The 23,110-nt window shown below is 35.9% G+C and overlaps 2 protein-coding genes across 2 annotated transcripts in view; both read right to left on the bottom strand.

Moving 5' to 3' along the window:
• Positions 1-115, bottom strand: part of LOC135211115 (glucose dehydrogenase [FAD, quinone]-like) — a 34,634-nt gene extending 34,519 nt beyond the window's left edge. The window contains exon 1 of the mRNA XM_064244217.1: positions 1-115. This exon is cut by the window's left edge and continues 528 nt beyond it. The gene's annotated coding sequence lies outside the window, so the exon portion shown is untranslated.
• A 6,036-nt stretch (positions 116-6,151) lies between these two features.
• On the bottom strand, positions 6,152-15,080 carry LOC135211114 (uncharacterized). Its single transcript, XM_064244215.1, has 4 exons — positions 14,817-15,080; positions 12,156-12,289; positions 8,185-8,302; positions 6,152-8,033 (listed from the first exon to the last, which is right to left on the bottom strand). The coding sequence occupies exons 1-4, from the start codon at positions 14,881-14,883 to the stop codon at positions 6,781-6,783; spliced, it is 1,572 nt and encodes a 523-aa protein (XP_064100285.1). The 5' UTR covers positions 14,884-15,080; the 3' UTR covers positions 6,152-6,780.
• Positions 15,081-23,110: the final 8,030 nt, after the last annotated feature.

The following is a 23,110-nucleotide window of genomic DNA, read 5'->3' as shown; positions in this document are numbered from 1 at the left end:
CTAAAGACCAAATAGGAGAAATGGCACACAAGAAACGCTGGGCTTTTGATTAGGTCTAGCACTTTAGACAAGTGGAGTATAGCACATACTATTACCGCTCATAATTCTAGAAATGTAATAAGCACAGTTATTCGGAAATTGTACATTTTGGCATTTAAATTTAATAGGAAAGGCCAATGGCACTAGCAGTCTATAGTCATTATCCAAAACAGAAATTACTGAAAGAAAAGCAAACAGAGAGATGAATCGGTGTAGCTCCGAGAGATTTCTTGGCGTCTCTCCATAGGGACGATAAACAGATCTTATATACATAGCTAGTTCCTCACTGGACGAGTGGGTTCCGTACTCGACCATCAGTCTGGTAGCCCGAGTTCGCTTCCCGCGACACTTCAGTGTGGAATCAGAGAAATTTATTTCTAGTGATTAGAAATTACTTTCTCGATATAATGTGGTTCGGATCCCACAATAAGCTGTAGGTCCCGTTGGTAAGAAACTAATTGGTTCCTAGCCACGCAGAGAAATCTAATCCTTCGGGCCAGCCCTAGGAGAGCTGTTAATCAACTTAGTGGTCTGGTAAAATTAAGATATACTTATATATAAAGCTGACGGTCGGATTCTGTATGCATATGTGTATGTTTGCTATAGACGGCGAAACTACTGGACTGAATTGAATCAAAGTCGTACCATATATGTAAATTTTATAGGGGATTTTTTTTTTTTAACTGGGTTTCGTTTTGATTCGAAGATCCAGCCATGAAGAAAATAATATTCTGATATAACGTTTCACGAATATTCCAAATACTATGCTCTTACTTTTCTTCTACCGTGAAAAATAACGATGATATTACAGTTCAAATAAAAGTGGCATTCAGTTGCTCGCTGCCAGGCAGGTGGCTGTTGCATATATATATATATATATATATATATTATATATATATATATATATATATATAGTATATATATATATGTGTGTGTGTGTGTGTGTGGTGTGTGTGTGTGTGTGTGTGTGTGTGTATAACTGAATCACGAAAGTTAGGAACGTGATAAATCCATAAATAAAGATAAATGCCACGGAGGAAAAATAAACGAAGGAGTCTGCAAGATCTTTCGACTTTAAAAGCCCTTTACTGAGCAGATACTGACTAAAATACGAGAAAAGACAATCAGAAGGTTCGTATAACTGACAGATAGGGATTATAAAGGGATTAGTACCTAGAATCCGAACACACCTGGAAGATAAGAAACCTCCCGAAACAAGCATAAACAATGGGTGCAAATAAAGGTTTAAGACAATCATCTCAGATGCAATTTCCAGACAATTAAAGGATTATAGGTGACAGCTATTCGGAACTTGTAAACAAAACCATATTCACAAAACATGACAGACATACATTACAACAAAATTAATAACTCTAAGGCAACTGATCTTTATTTAAGTCAGTAATTATATCTTTGAGGTCATTCTTAAACATGTTACAGATACAAGGGTCTAAATGAAAAGGCCACGACTAACATTGAAATTACAATGAAAAGTAGTTGTATTAAAGGCAGATTCTAAAGATTTCGTGATAAGACATCTCTTGACCATGCAATTACTGAACTATCAATCCAATTAATTCTGGTGGTTGTTTTCACTTAAATGAATGAATAATGCATTAGATTTTTGCCCAGTTTTTACAGAGTATTTTGCTGGCTTAGCCTTACTTTCTAAGCCTTTGCTGGAACTGTCCGAGAATAGAATGAGGGACAATCCATACATGGAATTTTATATATTATGTTGTTGCTTTCTCTGGGGCCATTTTTTTATTAACATTCTTTTTAGTGTGTTATTATAAGAAAAAACAAGTTGACATTAAAAGCTTTTAACAATGGTTTAATGGTTTCAAATCCGTTAAAATAAGGCAAACTGAGAATGTTCTTAGAATTTTCTTTCTGTGTGTTATTTACAGTATAAAACTTTTTGTGGGCTTTATTATAACAAATGTCTAATATATGTGAAGGATAGCATAAATCTTTCCCTATTTTTTCTTATATATTCAATTTCTTGATCCAAATATTGTGGACTGACAATTCGCAATGCTCGTAAAAACATAGAGGAAAAAAATTGACATTTTTATATTAAGATGGTGGCCTGAGAAGAAATAAGATATAAGTTAAGTTGTTAGTCGGTTTCCTATAAATACTGAATTTACATTGAAATGGTTCTTTATGTATCAAAACGTCTAAGAAAGGGAGGCAATTGTACTTTTTCTAATTCTAGAGTAAACTTAATCGTTGGTACCTGGTTATTTAATTTAGAGAGTAAATCATTTACATCAATACCGACATATTCATATGTGTGCATCTATATATAAACATATATGTATATTCATAGATATTTTAAACACATATATAAGTATGCATGTGTATAATAAGTGTATATATGTATACTCTGAAATGTTTTCACTGAAATAAATTCCGCTGGTTCCACATTGGCGGCAGCCAGGAGCAAACTCAGGCTACCAGATTGATAGGCGAGTACGCAACCCACTCGTCAACAATATTCCAGCTCTAATAAATATATCTGTAAACGACAGGTATATGTATGTATGAGAAGCAATAGATTTTTATCCGTTTCCTGGTCAGGTCGGCAACGTGACCTCGTGATTATGGTAACCTGGGTTCGACTCCCGCTGCCGGTCATTACAATTTCTTCACATGTCTTGCACTTGGATCTCAATATTTTGTAGTGGCAAGCGTATCCAAAAAAGTACGAAGAATTCGAGAGCTTAAGAGGCCATTACACACACTAAAGTATATATATATATATATATATAATATATATATATATATATATATTATATATATATATATTTATTATATTATACTTTCCTTCTCGAGGGAAGGTTGCAAAAGGTGTTGCCTTTGGTTTTGGACAATTGCTCTCCTGAGAACCCCCAGAAATGACTAACCACCAGGTACCTACATCACTGTCCAAGTTAACAGAAGCACAATAGATTTTTAAGGAAACGGATAGGGGCTGTTTCTCTTTCATGGGATTAAACCCTGGGTTACTCTTCTGGCCATTCCTAAAGTACGTATGCTCTTGTATCTCCAGTATATACAATGAATAAGCGATCTGTTGACTACAGTATATAATCATTTCCTTTGAATTTTCAATGTGACCAGTTTGTTCATTCAATGATCTCTCCTACTTCAAAATGAAGCCAAAGGTATAAGAACTTTTCCTTGACCTTGTATCGTAAGAGGATTTTTGTAGGGCTTCAGACTTTCACCATTTTCATTCTTCAGTCCGTCAATCTTAAACAGATCAGTCAAAGGAATGAAATAAAATCAAATGTTGTAAGATTTGGTATAAATTGGCTCCCTTTTATCTTCTCGCATTTTGGTGTTTCAAATCAAAGTTGCCAGACACATCTGATTATACTCTGTTTTTTTCCATCTGTCCATCCGCCTGTGGTGTTTGCGCATGGTAACACTGCGTCCCGGTCTTTGAATCATATCCTATTTCGAATCTTAACGGTGTAATTCGCATACAGTAAATTATTAAAACACTTTTCAGTTGCAAACGTACACCCAGATATTCTTTTATTTACCTAAAACTTACACAAAGCGTAACTATTTACAGCCTGGGACGCAGTGTTACCATGCGAAAACACCACAGGCGGATGGACAGATGGAAAAAAACAGCATGGTTGAATGGCTTGTTATCATTAGCATCATTATCTTATTTTTTCGTTACCATTCATCTTGACTGAAACTTCAGCAGCCCAGTCATTCTTCAGCCGCAAGCGCCATTTCGATCGTACTGCCGTTTGTTTGTTTTCCAGCTACTTCGGGTATTATGAAATTGTCCCTTTGTCTACTAATTATAATAGTCCGATGAAGAAACGTCCCAGCTGACGTCATACTTTTAATCTGTTTTACGCCATATCCGTTCTGACTAAGAGGTCTGTCTCTTCCTTTCACAGTAGAAAGTCTCTTGTCACTAGGATCCCTTTCTGGTAATTAATTGAGCTAACAGACATTGATCAACACACTCTATTAACTTGCTGATGATAATAAAAAAAAGCTTAGAGATTTCGAGGGATTATTAATATAAGACAAATTACTTGTATTAAGCGGTTAGATATCAACCCAGTTTGATCGTTAATTCGTCTTCTTGTCGTTCTGTTCGCAGGCTCCGGCCTAAATTACACATTCCATCACTTTAAGAGTCCATAGGTTATGTTCCCTTGAGGATCAACTTTCCCCAGAGTATAATTATATTCTGAAGTTGATCGTTATGTGTTTGATTATCTATATGTCAAAGTCTATAGAGTATTCTTTGGACCTTGCCACATTTCTTGGTCACTTGAGGTAGATCTCCTCTTCATCAACATGCTAGGCAAATAGATGACCTTTCGGCTGGTTTCTGTGTAGCAATGACAATTTCTTCCTTTCAAGTCGCCCCAAGCTGATATGATGCAATGCGTTGTAAATAGCACTGTTATTGAAACATGGTACGTTCCATCGAGTCTCGGTAATGCCAGGAAGAGATTATTCTAATCCATATGATTAGGCTTCCAAACCTACTAATTGGTTTAGAGAAATAAAATGATAATGAATAAATAAAAGACGATTATGCTGGAAAAGAATCTAACCACTAGTCGATCAGTAAGTCCCCCAAGTTGGTGTTTATCGGGAAGAGAAACAGAAATTTTACTTTAATTAATTAAATCGCTTCCTATACGGAGGAAAAGAAGCCATTAAGAAAAACTTATCATGCTGATTATGTGCATTTTCAGCACTATTGAAGCTACTTGTCATTTAGTAAATAACTAGTTTGTGCCATGGTGCCAAATCTTCCAAATCATGGCAAATCGGGTATGTCCAAAACAAATTAATCATGTTTATTTATATGAACAAGAAATAGCAGATATTTGGCTGACAGATGACAATGGCAAATACCAAAATGTAATAATTTCTTTAACTCAGTGGTTTTCTCCTTTGATAATGAAAAGACAATCCTGAATAATATTCGGCTTCTTCAAATCCTTTCAGTCTACAACTGAACATTCAGCAGGTTATGGCATTGTTTTCTCACGCTGTTCCTACCGTCAATCATCTTTGGCTAACTCGGATGCCGTCAGTATACAGTATTTATCCGTCAGCCGTATAGTTTTATTGTTATTGTTATGTTTCCATTAAGCATTAGCGTTGATGGTATGCGTGCAGCAACTTATGCTGCCTAATTTGCCTCACTTTCTCGCACTTAAACAATAACCCAAGCCTCTGTGAAACTCTGTCTGTCTGTCTGTCTCCAAAAACTCCGGATCTGGTCACTTTCTTCCACATCCTTTACTGTGCGCCACTGATAGAAATAGCTCTCCACAGAATCTGTTGTAGAGGGAACGATATTCGCTTTGTATTCCTCCATAGAACGAATATTCCCCACTTTCTATTTTATTCACAGAGTGGATATTCTTAGCTTTCTATTTCTCCATAGAGGGAATATTCCTCACTTTCTAATACCTCCTTGAGAGGATAATCTTCGTTTTCTATTTCTCCAACGAGGGACTGACTATTCCTCACTTTCTATTTCGTCATAGAGGGGATATTCTTCACTTTTTATTCCTCCGTAGGTGGAATATTCTCCCTTCTCTATTTATAAGTTAAATGCAGCTGATGCAGCAATATCTTCCAATAATAATAATGATAATCACTCGAGTCAGTGAAATGGTGAAGAATTCTACAATGGTATAAATGTGAGTATACATGGGAAATCCTCAGTAAACACACAGACAAATAACACCGTTCATGAAGACCCAAAAACATTAAATCATAAAGTTTTATTTTGTCAAATAATCACCAGCGAATCAACAGGCATCAATATGCGTTTAATAGGTACGGTACAGGTGTCGTTCTTCTCGACGAAGAAACAGGTGAGGAGTCAGTCATGAATGTTACTCCACGTGTTCTCTCTCTCTCTCTCTCTCTCCTCTCTCTCTCTCTCTCTCTCTCTCTCCTCTCTCTCTCTATATATATATATATATATATATATATATATATATATATATATATATATATATATATATATAACATATATATATGTAGTATACGTCTAATATATCTTTATAAATATATTTGTCTTGAAATAAATCACAAGTATATTACTTAAGATCATTCTATGCTTGTATATCTCATATGTACAATATATATATAATATATATATATATAATATATGTGAGCATATATTTATCCATCTGTCTACCTATCTGTTTAGCTATTTATCTAAATAAATCACAGATATCTAAGAATGCGATACTGTCACGCTTCTTCAAAGCCACGAGCCTCGGGGTTGTCGGAGAGCTGCATCCACACCCAGTCATAAAATAGTTCATAAAAAAAACTCTACCCTGATATTGAGTTTTATGACACTGAGTATTCATTCCATTCCACACTTAATATACACTCCTTTCACATTTTTACGTTCTTTAATCACTCTATCAACGGTGTCGGTAGGCAAATTCCCGAGATGTATACTAGCATTGCCCCAGTCCCGGTTTTTTTGCCATGCTCCTAGGTTAGGTTACTTCAGGTACGGGCTTTCTAGTAATGTGGGAGTGGGAAACATAATAAGATTATTTTTCAGAAAAGTCTATGGTTAGTTTTATAGATAAGGCATCCTCCTTTTTCAGGGAAGGGTCGGTACTAGGATACAGTTCGGGAAAATGCTGCCGGTAGCGCCTTCCATATCGTTTCCGCAGATGACCGATTGTTTCTCCTTTTGTAGGATATCTATAGAAAGTCACTGACTGGGTCTGCTTTCGTAGTTGGTGACCCCAGACATTTCGGTTTCTCTCTGTCTTTTCCATCTCCCACGGCACTGTTGAAGACCTTCTCTTGCAGTTCATGCGAGTCAATGTTTACAAGCTCGGTCTCCGAATACATCCCAATAACTATGTCTTTGCCTTTCTCTTCGAAGGTAGCATTTACATGCTCTTCCTCCTGATGGTTTGTGATGAAAAATTTTTCGTTGTTGTCAGAAGAGAGTTTCCTAGATTTATGTCTCCGCTGTATAAAACAGAGGGTCGCCCCTGCCAGGATGGCCAAAAGGACTACAACAACACCTATTGTGACAGGTATAGTTAGAGTGTTAAGCACCAGCGTCTCTTCTGAATTGCTTCCCAGTGGTTTGGTCGGTTCTGTAGAATAACTTTCATTTGTGCTTGCAGTGAATGTGTTTTGCATGGTTGTTTGATCAGTTACAGGGGTTATAGCGACTGTCATTGTAACTGAAATAACTGTTTTCTTAGTGTGGAAAACTGAGACTTGCTTTGTTGCGTGTGGTGATACAAAAGATAAGGTGGCGCTCTCTGTGGAATCCTCGTCATTGTTGTAGTTTAAGTCTGGGTCTGCTGAGTATGATGTTTCATAAGTTGAAATATCATCATCTCTGGACACCTTATCAGTAGTAGCCACTGTTTGCAAAGTTGTCATTTCTGTATCAAAAGATAAAGTACTTGCATCGGAAATAAAAGTGTCGTTGGTTTTTCTCAGTGTGGTAGACTCAAAGCCATTAAGTTCTGAAAATGGAGTTTCATCCATTGCTGGCTGTAAAGTCGAATATTTCGATCTGGTATGTCTCCTAAGCGGAGTATCCCGCTCAGTCGTTTTCAAGGCTGGTTTAGTTGAAGCCTGTGCAGCAGATGGCAAGAATGTCGATTCTTCCTGTCCCTCACCCAGAGAAGAATCCAGTAGTGATATGTGTTCGGTGGTAATGTCATTGATGATAAGAGCACTTAGAGGTGGGTTATCTGTCGATGGCCCAGGGGAGTCCTCTGTTGCAGTCCCTTCCAAAAGCTCATCGTCTTGAATGGCATCCTTTCCACCAACCATGCCCGGCCATCCAGTGCTTGGAAAATACGTGCTGTAGGAGATGCCCTCAAGTTCTGTTGGATCAAGACTGGAAACAGAAATTCCTGCTTCATTTTCGGAGGCAGGATTGCTATTGGGAACTTTCTTAACGCTGTTTCCTCCGACACCCTTCCCTGAAAAAATACAGACATGCTGGACTGGATATGTCTTGAAAATCAGGATAACACTGCCATAGAAATCATTTGTTCAATTCACATTCATTTCTTTCCTTAATGCCTGATAACAAAAAATATAACATTTACATTCTTTCTACTCTTTACAAACCTTGCTCTTCGCCTGAGACCAAGTGAAGCTGGCTGGAGTTTCCCACATCAGTCATTTTGGTCGTATTTCCTCTTGCATCTGGTTGGCGAGAAACCAAATTCCCTGGGCCATGTTGTGCCTTAGGATAAAAGACATACACTTTGTAAACAAATTTATAAATATAGTTTTTTTATTTTACTCGATTTTACACAAGTTCAAAAGTATTGACAAGTTTTCCTATTGTGATGTATATGTTTCTTAAAAGTTATGTAGGAATAACTTGTATTCTCTCTCTCTCTCTCTCTCTCTCTCTCTCTCTCTCTGTCCTCAGAACTATCTTAACCCTGGATAGGTTAGCTGGGTCGAGCATGACACGAGGAATGTTTCAAAACACGAGGAATGTTTCAAAAAACATGTTTTTTTTCCCATAAACCATCGTCTATCTCGAATCTGGGTGTGATCGATCTGCAAGAGGATAGCAGAACACACACTACAATCATGTCAAAACTTGCGTTTGCCTTGCCTTTGTCCTTTCCCCTTTTCTGAGTAATAGTTTGTTTTGACTCTGGGATAGTTATATATTGTTGGAAACTGTAGGTACGTGGTGTGTGTACATTATGCATGCCATTGGTTGTGGCTGAGGTGACTTATATTGTTATTTATTCCAATTTCTTTCGAAAACCAATTTCTCAGTTTTTGCATTCTATTTTGTATTTTTCATCAACAATGGCCAGCAGGCAATATTCTCTGGGGATGGATGTCATCAACTTACTTCTAATGGAATTATAAAGTGATTTTGATGATAATTTAGAGGTTGGTGACAACTCTATATGGCAAGAAGCCAAGTTTGTGTAACAAGAGTTGGACATGAGGGGGATGACCTTGAAATGATTACGACACAAGAGGGGGATAGAGGGGGTGGCTCTCTGCCTTTTCTGGTGACAGATTACATGAGCTTATGTCAATAAATCATGACACACTGTAGAGAGAGAGAGAGAGAGAGAGAGAGAGAGAGAGAGAGAGAGATAACATTTCTGATGTAAGAGTAAATTACATCTTCTTGCCATATAGTTGTCACCAACCTCTAAATTATCATCAAAATCACTTTATAATTCCATTAGAAGTAAGTTGATGACATCTAGGATCATATGAGTATATTCTATAAAAAAAATTAGCCTTTTCCTATTTCATTTAGGTACCAAAATCATTCGTGAGATTTTGACAATTTTTTTGGCCAAAAAAACATACCCTTTTTTTTCTCTTTTTTTATTTTTACCCCTATGGGTCCGACACCTTTTCTGGCAGTCACATATTATAAATAGTAGTTTTAGGAAGGATTCCCTCAATTTTTGTGTGTATATAGCGTATTTTGTATTTTTTTTTAATATTTTCGTAAAATATTGTTTGAGACAGAGAGAGAGAGAGAGAGAGAGAGAGAGAGAGAGAGAGAGAGAGAGAATAACATTTCTGATATAACATAAATTACATCTTAGTGCAGATCTTTTTACATAATTCTGTTCTAGGATAATATGGGTTTATTCTTTTAAAAAAATTAGCCACTTCCTATTTCATTTAGGTACCAAAAAAATTTGTGAAATTTTGGCTTTTTTGGAGGGCCAAAAAAGCTCACCCTTTTTTTCTAGTTTCAGATTTTGACCTCTATGAGTCCGACACCTTTTCTGGCAATCACATATTGTAAATAATAATTTTAGGAAGGATTCCCTCAGCTTGTGTGCATATAGCGTGTTTTGTATTTTTTGTAAATATTTTTGTAAATTATTTTTTTATATACTTATTTTTTAAATATATTTGTAATAAATATTCAATTTGTAGATGGGTATGATTTATCCTCTCATTGGTGTTCAGCAATGATAAAATTTATTTTAGAAATTAAAATGTACAGCAAAGCTACTGTTTTTTAATTTTCACAAATTTTTCTGGGCACTTGGGTCGAGCTCGACCCCACAAACCTTTAAAGGGGCACCAAAATAGTGATACCTGTCCAATTCATATGATGTTCTCATGATCGTGAAATCTGTGTTGGCAAGAAGATAATTTTGTAACAACCTGGGAAGTTCATTGTAAACTTATAAATACCTCGATTTTGTAAAATATTTGCTATGACATCTTCTGTATGGATACATGCGCTTGTACACAAACGCACATACATGCATACCAACTCACACACACATATACGTACACACACACACACACACACACACATATATATATATATATATATATATAGTAATATATATATATATATATATATATATATATATATATATATATATATATTATATATATATGTTTATCTGAATCACGAAAGTTTGGAAAGTGATAAATCCATAAATAAAGGTATAAGCCATGAAGGAAAGATAAACAATGGAGTTTCAGCAACAACATAATATATAAAATTCCACGTATGGACTGCCCTCCTCTTATCTTGGACAGTCGAGCAAGGGCTTAGAAGTAAGATTAAAAAAATAGCATAAATATTCTGTCAAATTGGGTAAACATCTAATGCAATATTCATTCATTTAAGTGAAAACAACCACCGGATAAATTGGATTGGTAGTTCACTAATTGCAAGATCAAAAGATGTCTTATCACGAAATCTTCTAGAATCTGCCATAATACAACTTACTTCCCATTGTGATTTTAATATTAGTCGTGGCCTGTTTCATTTAGACCCTTGTATTTGTAACATGTTTAAGAATGACCTCAAAGATATGATTACAAACTTAAAAACAAATTAGTTGCCTTAGAGATATTTTCTTTGTATTTGTATGTTTAATATACTTTGTGAATAAGTTTTTGTTTACCAAAAGATCTGAATGTGGTCAGCTGTCGCTCTGTATAGTCCTTTGATTGTCTTGTCCCTGTGTCTGAGCAGTTGGACTTCATCTTTTTGTTCTTAAATTGTACCCATGTTTGTGCTTGTTTGGAAAGGTTACTCATTCTCCAGGTGTGTTGGATTCTAGGCACTAATCTCCTTATAATCCCTATCTGTCACTTATACGACTTTCCTGTACTCTGAATTTCTCATGGAAGTCTGTTTGTCTGCTAAGCAATGGACATTGAGTAGAAAGATCCTGCAGAAACTCCGTTGTTTATCTTTCCTTCGTGGCTTATACCTATATATATATATATATATATATATATATATATATATATATATATATATATATATATATCTGCAGTATGAACCTCAAACAGCAATTCAGGAATGCCGAAGACACATGGATGTTTTAAAAGATTTATTCATAGAGAAACGTTTCGCACATGACTATGTGCATCATCAGTCTGAAATGACAAAATAATAACATTAAAAATACTAAAAATACACAGGATTCTTAAAATGACAATAAAAAACATTAAAAGACTAAAAGTAAGAAGCAAAGTAAAAACAACTGCTGTTACACCAACCTTCAGGTACAGAGGAAGAAGATAGAATGACAAAAGAGGGAACAACAACCTCCAAAGACGACTATGCCAGATATAGTTGAGCAGAGAGCAGCAACCGTTTAACGATGGAACGAGTCTTTTAATATATAATGACTCTAAGGTCGTCAGATAATCTGCATCCTTAGAATACGCTAATATGGAAAAGTGCTGCTTCTTAACCTCAATTTTACAATTGATAGCATGATTTTTTATATTTGAATGTTCTGGCCTGCTCAATCTTTGTCCAGTTCTAAAACTCAACCCATAGTCATGTGCGAAACGTTTCTCTATGAATAAATCTTTTAAAACATCCATGTGTCTTCGGCATTCCTGAATTGCTATATATATATATATATATATATATATATATATATATATATATATATATATATATATATGTGTGTGTGTGTGTGTGTGTGTGTGTGTGTATGTATTTATGTATGTATGTATGTATTGTAGTATGTATGTATGTATGTGTGTATTATGTATGTATATATACATATATATAGAGAGAAGGAAGATAAGGGTGTGTATTTCAGACTTACCAAGAATTTCGCACTGGGATCATCTTCTTCAGTAACACCACCTTCTGTTCTTACTTCAGTCCCCATCTCACCAATCTGAAGCCAGCTTAAACTGGTGACCTCGATAGCTTTGTTTGTGTGTATCCCGTTGCATGCTGCAGAATGAAAAGCTACTGGTAAAAACTGACGGCAAATTGAGACAATTGAGCAGAAATTAATCAATATAAAACAGAGAAACAAAAGATAGATTACCAAGTTAAAAAAAACACTAAAGAGTTATTGCTAAGTATAGCTTTTCAGTTACAAAGGACGAAAGGAAAAGAAGTGAAGGGTCCTTCCCAAAGATATGGAGTGGTCCCTCCTCCACTCAGGCTACTCCATTTCCTCCATTCACTCACACTTCAGTGGCTGATTCCACTGTTGTTTTATTGCCAAACCCTGGAATTCCTTTCCTTCTTTCTGTACCCCCAAAGTCCGACAGTGTTCCTAACCTTGAAAAGGCGGATCTATCGATAACTGTGGTGAAAGAAAGTTTTTTGCTTAAGTCGTGTCGGAGCTAGATAAGGACACTGAGTCGCTTCTGATACCAAAACGAACTGTAATTTGAGTCCCTTCTGCAACTAAAACGAATTGTAATTTATAAATTGCAATTTGAGTCACTTTTGCGACTAAAACGAACGGTAGCTTGAGAGTCACTTCTGTGACTAAAACGAACTGTAATTTGAGTCATTTCTGTGACTAAAGTGAATTATAAGTTGAGTCACTAATGCGACTAAAACGAGCTGTATCTTGAGTCATTTCTGCAACTAAATCGAACTGTATCTTGACTCCTTGAGCCATTTTCCCTTCTTTTGCGAGGAAAAAGAACGGAGCAAATCAAGAGTGTGGAGCTTAAAAGTCACTATGATGATTTAAGCCTTAAAACGAAACCATTCAATGAATGTTCATGGGAATTATTCAAGATTGAGAGAATATTTAACCAGTCAGGAATTGGAAAGGACAAGGAAAACCACAACCTCATCATAAGCAGTTTAGTAAGATACAACACTTCAGGACCTACGAAGGCATTCAGCGCTGAAAGGGAAATTGATAGTCGAAACGTTTTAGATGGGTAACAGGAGGAAAACCTCGCTGTTGCTCTATGAGACAATTGTTAGCAGAGGTTGGAGGGTAAGATGGAAGAAAGAGAATATGAACAGAGTTACAATAACAGGAATGAAAAGGGTGTCAGCTAGGGACCGAAGGACGCTGCAAAGAACCTTAAGCAATGCATACAGTGCACTGCACTGTGTGCACTGACGGTGCTACCCCCATATGAGTTTCCATTTACTCTCAGACTCCTCACTCAACTATTCTCAACACTCCCTTTTCTTATTCCGCACCGCTCTTCCCCTACCAAGCCTTCTGACACCGATTGCCTGATGGCAACCAGAGAGGGTCTAGGTCAGTATTGTTGTCTCTGACATGATTTTTCCTTTGGGTGCACTATAAGACACATAAAACTTGTGGTAAAATCTCATCTTTTTGTCATAATTACTTATGTTAGGTTAGCTTTAAGTATATGACTATTTTGATTTTTCTAAAAAAAAAAAAAAAAAAACCTCTTCAACACAGGAACCATTTAGTTGACATGCACTTAATAAACATACACAATAATATCTTTGCAGTTTTCCTGGAGGACTTATCCAGGCCATTCCTGGAACCCAGTTTTGTTTATGGAGAATTCTCACTAGTGTGTGTCTCTGCCTTGTTTCCCAGATATTTCATGATGGCCTCCGTTGGGATAATCACCTATGATATTCCCTTACCAAAAGCAATTTTAATAAAAGTGAAAAATGGCGAAAGTTCTTTTTTTCCGCGTCATTGTACCTCCTAGAATTCAGTGCTCCAAAATTCGGCGAAGTTACGATTATCCTGGCGCCTTTAAGGTTAATGGCGCCACTAAGCCCTGCCACAAACGTTTTCGTTGCTTTCATCTGTATTTTATCCCATTTTTCAACTTGCTCCTCTCTTTTCACATTTGGTATGGACAACTCAATCTGCAGAGCTTTGTTTTATTAGTTTAATGCCCCTTTAATATATTCGGTATGCACTGATGCTATTTTTTTCTTTTACAATAATCGTCAGCAGCTTAAACTTTTTATAATTCTTAATGAATTTATGGCAACTTTTCCACAATTATATAAAACATATTATTGTTATGAGTAACCAAAGCTGTAATTAAAACATTTCCACTGTAAAAACAGAGATTAAAGTTGACAAACAAACGCATAACCCAATGTAAATGGTCTTTCATTAGGGTTCCCATATTCCCGTCTTATTTCAAGCAATTCTGGGACCTTAAGACATTATATTTTTATGGAATCTTTCAATTCTAGTACTTACTCCCTGTTTGTTTAAGACTACACACATCACATGCCCTTGAATTAAATAAAATATACCTTTTAAGCTACTCAATAGTATTCCAGGGGTTTCACCGCAAACACTGAGGGTTTAGAAGGACGTCATGTTTCTGGAAGTGTGAAACCTCCAAGAGTAAGTTTACCAAGCCATTCACGAAAAAGAAGTGAATTTCACCAAGTGGAAAAATTTAGATATATCTTATTATTGAGTGAGGACTTTCAAACAACTTGAAATATATTGTGGTGGAAATGCTTCACAAACTTTGAACTGAGTACTTACATGACCCCAGTGTACCAACGTAAACCATCAGCAATCTGGTCCATTTCCAGTAATCTCTTGCCAACATTCTGACAGTCTTAATCTCTCGTTTTCTTTCCGTGTTCACTCACGCTGCAGACTCTATAGACCTTGTGCATATATTCCTTATAGACGAACTAATGCAAAAACGTTACGAAACTGTGATTTCGTTCGCGGAATGGAACCGCCTTGCTGTGCAGACTGGTCGTGCCCGTGGAAAATATAGAATGCCAGACAATACAGCACTGTTAGTTAGGCTACTATCAAGAATAAAATCAACAAGGCGTCATCGGATATACGACATCCTGTGCTGCAAGTAATCGGCCAGCTGCTTAGTCACAAGTGACTACGAGATTAATTTCTCATTTAGTTCGTTTTGTCACAGAAATTAGATGGCATGGAGGTGTTTTCTATTATGAAACTAACTCACAGTTCAGATCTCAAAGGAGGAAGACGCGAGAGACATACACCCCTTGGTTTGGTTACTCGTACATGAAAATATATTCTTTCATTGCATCTTCCCCCGAAAACTGAACCATAACGAATAATTCTCTCTCTCTCTCTCTCTCTCACAAACTTTTGAGATTATTTTACCAACGTCACTAAGGCTTTCCTGTTCGATAAACAGCGCTCACCTAATATCTAGGCTGTATATTTTCAGGGGTGATAACGCGCTACTTTTCTTGCATTTCCTGGCTGCTTGTACGAGCTTGTACTGACGTAAAACCAACTTACTATAAAAAAGCAACAATTTCACCTGACGATGGAAAATCACTGGCTTGTATCATGATCAGTTACTGCGGGCCTAGGGTGGGAGGTTGAAATCAGCATTCTTTGGAAGCTTGAATTTCAGGTCAGTGGCCCCTGTGTGCTTGTTCCATGTGAATAGGTTTCATCTACTGAAATATAATAATAATAATAATAATAATAATAATAATAATAATAATAATCAAGAATAAAGTATCACTCATTGATATCGCAATACCATGGGACACCAGAGTTGAAGAGAAAGAATGGGAAAAAATGGATAAGTATCAAGACCTGAAAATAGAAATAAGAAGGATATGGGATATGCCAGTGGAAATTGTACTCATAATCATAGGAACACTAGGCATGATCCCAAGATCCCTGAAAAGGAATCTAGAAAAACTAGAGGCTGAAGTAGCTCCAGGACTCGTGCAGAAGAGTGTGATTCTAGAAAACGGCGCACATAGTAAGAAAAGTGATGGACTCCTGAGGATGCAGGATGCAACCCGGAACCCCACACTATAAATACCACCCAGTCGAATTAGAGGACTGTGATAGAGCAAAATAATAATAATAATAACAATAATATTAATAAGCCACTGAAACAATATTAGTTTCCGTCGCCATATTGGCGATGGTTTCAGACAGAGGCAAAAACATCACTGTATTACTTAAGGTTCTTTGCAGCGTGCCTAGCTTCGGCCCCTAACTGCAACCCCTTTCATTTCTTTTTCCGTACTTCCTCTCATATTGTATTTCCTCCATCTTGCTTTCCACCTTCCCCTAACAGTTGATTCATATTGCACCTGCGAGGTTTTCCTCCTGTTACACTCCATTTCTGCTTCAGTGCTGAATGACCTCACGAGTCCTAGCGTTTGGCCTAAATTCTGTAGACAATTCAATTTTTACGAGATCTCATACCCCGCCCCGCCCCCATTTTTTCTTATTATCTTCAGTCCTCTGCAGACAGATCTTTCGTTTGTAGTTAGTGCCCTTCTTAAAATGTTCATCATTTGCCTTTTCATGAAGGATGCGATGAATTCTTTACGTTTTAGCCTTTCTTCGAAATTCCTCTTTGTTTTCAGGCAGCTGTTGATGGCATTACTAATCTTGAAAGTTGTCACTCCAAATAATTCTTAATGAGTCTATTCGTTTATGTTTGAGCTAATTTGGTTTGATCTGTAAACTGGACTTTCAAACAGGATTAAAGTTCGCGTTAAATGTGGACGATAAAGGCACAATATTTTTGAAATTTTTTGTGACAGCTATTTAAGCACAGGTAATATTTTGGCTCTTAAGGTAACATATTGTTGAGTACTACATTCCAAATAGATATCAACATTTTGCAAAAGACGATGCACAAAATCTATATGCAGTTCTTAATTTGTACACCTACAGATGCGTCCTTGATTTTTGGCGAAACTGAATATGCTCTGTTACCGAATGTTTTTCCAATATGAAATCAAAATAGCCTAGTAAACCACTGATCCTCGTTGAAAAAAACACGCACCCAAAATTAAAAATGAAGTGTTCAAAGAAAACAATGTTTTGAATAGGTTCACGATGGCAACACTGTTCTTGAAACTTGCAATGCGCGTCTCATATAATGCATTAAGAAATGTTTGCCTCTTACAATAATATAGTACTGCCTATTATATTACGCATGTTTTGATGCACATGAAAAACAGTCAAGATTTAGTACTCATTGATATTTAACTAGATTTAGAAAATACAGAAAGTAATTAATTGGCTGAAATCCAACTACTATATGTTATCCGTCACTACATCCATCGAATAAAACAAACAACTGGTTGCAGCATCACATCTCTCACTCTCTCTCTCTGGCCAAAAATGCATGACAGAAACGCGAATGCACTGAACCTCTACAGTATGCTGAAATGATATTAAATATTCTACTTAGTCGAGATGCATACTTTAAAAACAATGCTTCAAAAAGAGTTCTTATATATACATACATACATAGTACTCACACACACACACATATATATATATATATATATATATGTGTGTGTGTGTGTGTTATTCTTTTAGTTTATCTCTATTAGAACGACCAAAGTTTTCGTTGTGAAATTTTGTTTTAAAAAATTGTCTTAACAGTGCTTGATTCAGGATACTCAAGTGCTAAGTGAAGGTTCCTGCAGCGACTTTCATCAATAGTATATTTACCATAACCTAGATCTGTGGTTTTAATACAATCTTCAGCTGTAACACACTAAAGAAAACGATAATTACTAACACTAATAGCAAAGGAACAGGCTTCTGCGTTGTATTCATCTTCGGGAACTGATCACAGTTACCGCATATAGATGAGATACAGTGATTAGTGGGAGAAGAAGGTCTTTACAACATATATATATATATATATATATATATATATATATATATATATATATATATATATATACACATATATGTATATACACAGTGGCGTACTAAATGGGGGGCGGTCCGGCCCGGCTGACGGCTTGATGGGGGTTGCCATAAAGGCTCATAGATTATATCCAATTCCTCCGTTTGATGTTTCCAATTATTATTATTCAGTGATTTTCTGAGGCCGAAATCTCCCGTTATCTTTATACCATACATTGACAGACCAAAAAGAAAATGCAGATGTAAGAGGATCAGCTGAAAGTTTACTGAAAGCAGTATGTGATTTTTCATTTTTGTCATTTCTCACATTCTGGTGTGATATATTGGAAGAAGTGGACCTGACACAAAAAATATTTGCAAACAGACGGAATAAGCTTGGAGAAAAACTGTGTAAAGATCAAAGGTTTGAAATTGTTCCTTAGAAGTCAGCGCAGTGAAATTGTAGAGAAAGCAGTTGTATATGTAAGTCAACTATGTGAAGAAATGGGGATATCCATGGAAAGACGAGGAAGAATAAAGAAAAGAATGCATAGAGAGCTTGCTAGGGATAGTGAACAGACATTGCAAGAGGAAATAAGGAGATCAATGTTTGAATGTATAGATAAGTTTAGTCAAGAGCTGAATGTTCGATCAAAGGCCATGGATAATGTGCTGTCAACATTTGCAGCCATTCAGCCACACACATTGCTCTCTGTAAATAAAGAACAACTTCAGGAAAGCATCTCAAGCATGTCTAAGATTTTGAATGAAATTCCAGAAGAGGAGGTCAAAGTGGAAATTATGCGACTCAGAAGACACCTGGAGGCCGCCAAAATCACGATGGAAAAAGCAAACACTTGGACGATCTTACAGTTTCTCAAGTTCATTGTCAAATAGGACTTCGGAGAATCCTTGCCAAATTTATCTCTGTGCATGAGACTCTTTTTAACAATTTGTATATCAGTAGCATCATGCGAAAGAAGTTTCTCTAAGCTAAAGCGTATAAAGAATTATCTTCGATCAACAATGAGTCAAGCAAGATTGAACAGTCTTGCTATGATTTCTATAGAAAATGAATATGTAAAGAATATTAATTTTGATGATGTAATCGACAAGTTTGGTGCTACTAAGGCACGTAGAATGAGATTGTAAATATTTGTCTGATCTAGTAAATCAGAAGAAGAATATTTAGCTACATTTAAAGATGCTTTCTTTTACATTGATATCTTCTCTGTTGCAAAACAAAATTTGTTTTAGTTACGATTATGGTTTTATCTAGCCTACAATATGCATGTATTACAAGTGGCTAAGAATGAAATGTCAGTGTACTATTATTGTTTAAGTATTACAAGATATAAAAAAAAAAGCTATATATTCATTCCTTATCAAATTCTCAAGTTATTGGGCTGGTGTTGGGAGGGGGGTGCAAAGGAATATTAGCCTGGAATAACCCGCCTCGGGTGCCAAATACTCTAGGAACGCCTATATATTTTAGGGCTGTTGCCTTGTATAATAAGGCGCCCTATGAGGTAATGTTAGACTTGAGATAATCTTACGCTAAGTCGGTTGGTATTGCACTTCCATATTCATGGGAGTGTCTTGGGGTTTGTAGATCACTTACGAAGTCGGTATTATCTTCTTGGGTTATGAAAACGATGTGTTAAACTCATGATGATTCGGTGATGAGGTTAGGATCTAGTAGAAACCACGAAGTACAAAAATACTTATATTCTCTGAATTTACATGGTGAAGATCAAGTAGGTTTGTACAAGTCTTCTAATGACGATAGCTTGATCGCTTCTGCCAATGATGATGGCTAATTCTATTCTCTCTACATGATAAAGCTTAGGTAAAGAGGTACAGGTCTTCTAATGACGATAGCTAACTCTATTCTGCTCTCTCCTACCATCTCGGTTACAAGTTATGAAGGAACAGACAGTAGCTTGAACATATGAACATACAATCAGATGACATAGTTTCATACGAACACACAATCAAAATGAGACACACTACAGATCACGTAGGCCGCTTGAGCTATAGGTCACGGTGTTTGTCTCAAGCAGGGAGCTTGGACTAAAGTTTATAAACAATTGAATGACTACAGGTGACGGCATGTTATCTTAGCCTACTTTTATTGTATACGTCATCTTTAGCGTCTCTAGTCTGATCACATTCCTGCAAGCAATCTGATTGACCTCTTTAGTTTTAGTCTTTTATATATATGGACTAACATTCCATATTTTTATTATGTAAACACTTACATTAGCTCGGTCAGCTACCAAAACCAACCACTGAATATTACTCAAACTTGACTTGCAGTTGACTTATAGGAGTGTGATACAGACATTATGTGAATATATATAGATAATAGAAAATACTTATAAGTAAAAAAAAATTCATTATTTGAATACAGATTCAAGTAATAAAATATTAGACATAATATGCATATAATATTCGTAAATAATAGTGATCACGTGATATATACTGATACAGTTTTTCACTTCATCTCATTAAGATACATATGCTACAGAAAATACTAATGTACTCTGATAATTGCATAGAATGAAGATTAACATGATAAAAATCATATTTTAACTGATAAAAATTTCATATATGAATTGATAAAAATTATTAATGTTTATGCTAACTGTTATATATCTGATTCATTAATCCATATACTAACTCATATATAACTGCAGATATTGGTAAGATAAAAGGTAACAGATTGATTATAGGCTACCTGATTTGTTTATACATATGTATATGGATTCATATAATTATGATTAATATATGTGCACTTTAAATAGATTCCTATTGCGTACACGCAAAGATATATTTCGATTCTGTTATTTATGATAATTTATATAATAGATTCCAAGTGCGTACACGTACAAATATATTTCGACTCTGTTATTTATGATCATTTATATATAGGATACATGATACTTTATATATATAGGATACATGACCGAGGTTATACTACTTCACATTTAACTAGCTTTCGAACAACTTTTCGTCCATTACCTAGTTCCAGACAACCACCTGTAGCCAAATGAAATGGCCAATTTCAATTGGTTAAAACAAGGGGAAAATTGTCTGGTGGGGTCCAACGTTCTATTTTGGCCTCATACTTATTCTCTGCATCCTAAGCCACACGATTACGTTCGCGATGAATAAAATCATCCCCAGCACGAGTCCTTCGCCAGCAAAGTAGAGTTGAATATCCTTCGGGTCGTAATTGTCGGAAGTATGTTCCTTTTGTAGTCGATTTCCGACAGCCACCGGAGCATTCCGCATTAAAACGAGATTAACAACGTGATACGGTGTCGGTCGAAGAAGTCCATGATGGTGCTTATTCCTTTCACATTGTAGGCGGTTGTTACTCAACTGCCGTCGTCCGCAGCGATGAACGATTTTTTGAAGTTGCGATGTGAAACTCTCATACTGCAGGATACTGTAACCAGGTTCCATTAATCAGCCTGCAAGTGAAATTATATTTGTCACAAGAGCAAAGTAAATTCAGACGACATCCAAATACAAGGGGGAAGAGAGCCATTAAGACCAGACTTAACCCACATGAATTCGCTGATATTTGTGGAATTCAAAAGAGTCAGCTGTACAAACTTTTTTATCCATGGCATTAACAATGAGTGAACCTATCCAGGTCTATGAGGACTGTAAAAATATCCATAATTATAAAAAATAAACAGATATCATTACGAATCCCAAAGAAAATTCGATATTACTGGCAGTAAGTTACTAGACAAAGAAGTGGAAAACGGAGCTATTTTTAAGATTGCCAGGCAACATAAGAGTCAAAGAGAATATTAATCATGATTCTGTATTTCTCTATGCTAACTGAAATTAAGTTGTGATAAAATCTGATCCTATGTGCCCCTAACAAAAGTTTCATATTCAATTTTCTCGCGCGCATCCTCTGAGGTTAATTTTAAAAAGTTTATTAATAGGCTAGAGATGCAACGAAAGAACCCACTAGGTAACTAATTTCTATATAAACTTTGGGGTTTTTTTCGAAAAAAATGTGACATTTTCCCATGAATGTCATAGGCTAATGTTGCAAGTAAATTTTCCATATCCATGACTTGATACTTCTAATTGTCTATGAGGTTCAGAAAAAAAAAAATTAATTCATTTTGATGTTATAGAAATTCTATTTGCTTATTTTGTTTATTAATTTTAAAACGATTGCAATCCTTAACTAAAGTTGCATTGCACACACGGATAAGAATAGGTTATGTGGTATGTCATGTGACCTATGAACCACATGTGAAGTTCATGAGCTAAGCATTCCTTTCTCCTGTCAATCTGCTTTGCAAGCGGTTTATTGAGGTTATAAAGAACAATGATTAGTCGGCAAACGCGACAGGCATCTTCTAGACTGATGACGTCGTCACCAGCTTAAGAGTTACGTTACTTCCTGTAAAAGAAACGACTTAGTATAAATTTTTGTTTTTTGTTTTTTAATAGTCGACCCACACGAAAAGAATGTCTGAAAAAAAAAACAGTACCAAAATTGAACAATATATTAGTTTCATGTTGGAAATCTGCATGATTGTAAATAAATATAATTATGTTAAATTAGATATTCCTTATTCAAACTAATGAAAAGGGTTTCCATACAAATTCTATATATATTATTTGCCCTGTATAAGATTATTCACATAGATATACATTTTCACTTCTAGACTTCCTGACTTTAAAATCTCTTTTATTTTATTTTATTTTATCTATTTATTTATTTATTTATTTATTTATTTTTTGACTACGAATATAAATCACCGGGACAGACAATATGTCAGTAGGTTTTGATATGCGTTTGAACTTTTAGCTTATTTGTCATTACAAGGGAAATAACCAGTTCCGCTGTACAGAGGAATGTCGTGAGGCCTATGACCATCTGAAGAAGGTCCTCATGAGTTGCCCCGTGCTCCGCACACCTGATTACTCTAAACCTTTCTCAATAGCAGTAGACACCAGCGATGCAGGGGTCGGTGCTGTCCTCCTCCAGGAAGAAAACCAGGTGTGTCACCCTGTCCCCTATTTCTCAAAGAAATTGAACCCGGCTCGGACAAGGTATAGTACGATCGAGAAGGAGCTCCTTGGCATGGTCTTAGCCCTTAAACATTTTGAATCCTACC

This window comes from Macrobrachium nipponense, chromosome 4, assembly GCF_015104395.2.
Source record: "Macrobrachium nipponense isolate FS-2020 chromosome 4, ASM1510439v2, whole genome shotgun sequence".
NCBI lineage: Eukaryota > Metazoa > Arthropoda > Malacostraca > Decapoda > Palaemonidae > Macrobrachium > Macrobrachium nipponense.
The sequence above is the reverse complement of the archived record's forward strand: the minus strand, read 5'-3'. Positions and strand labels throughout refer to the sequence as shown.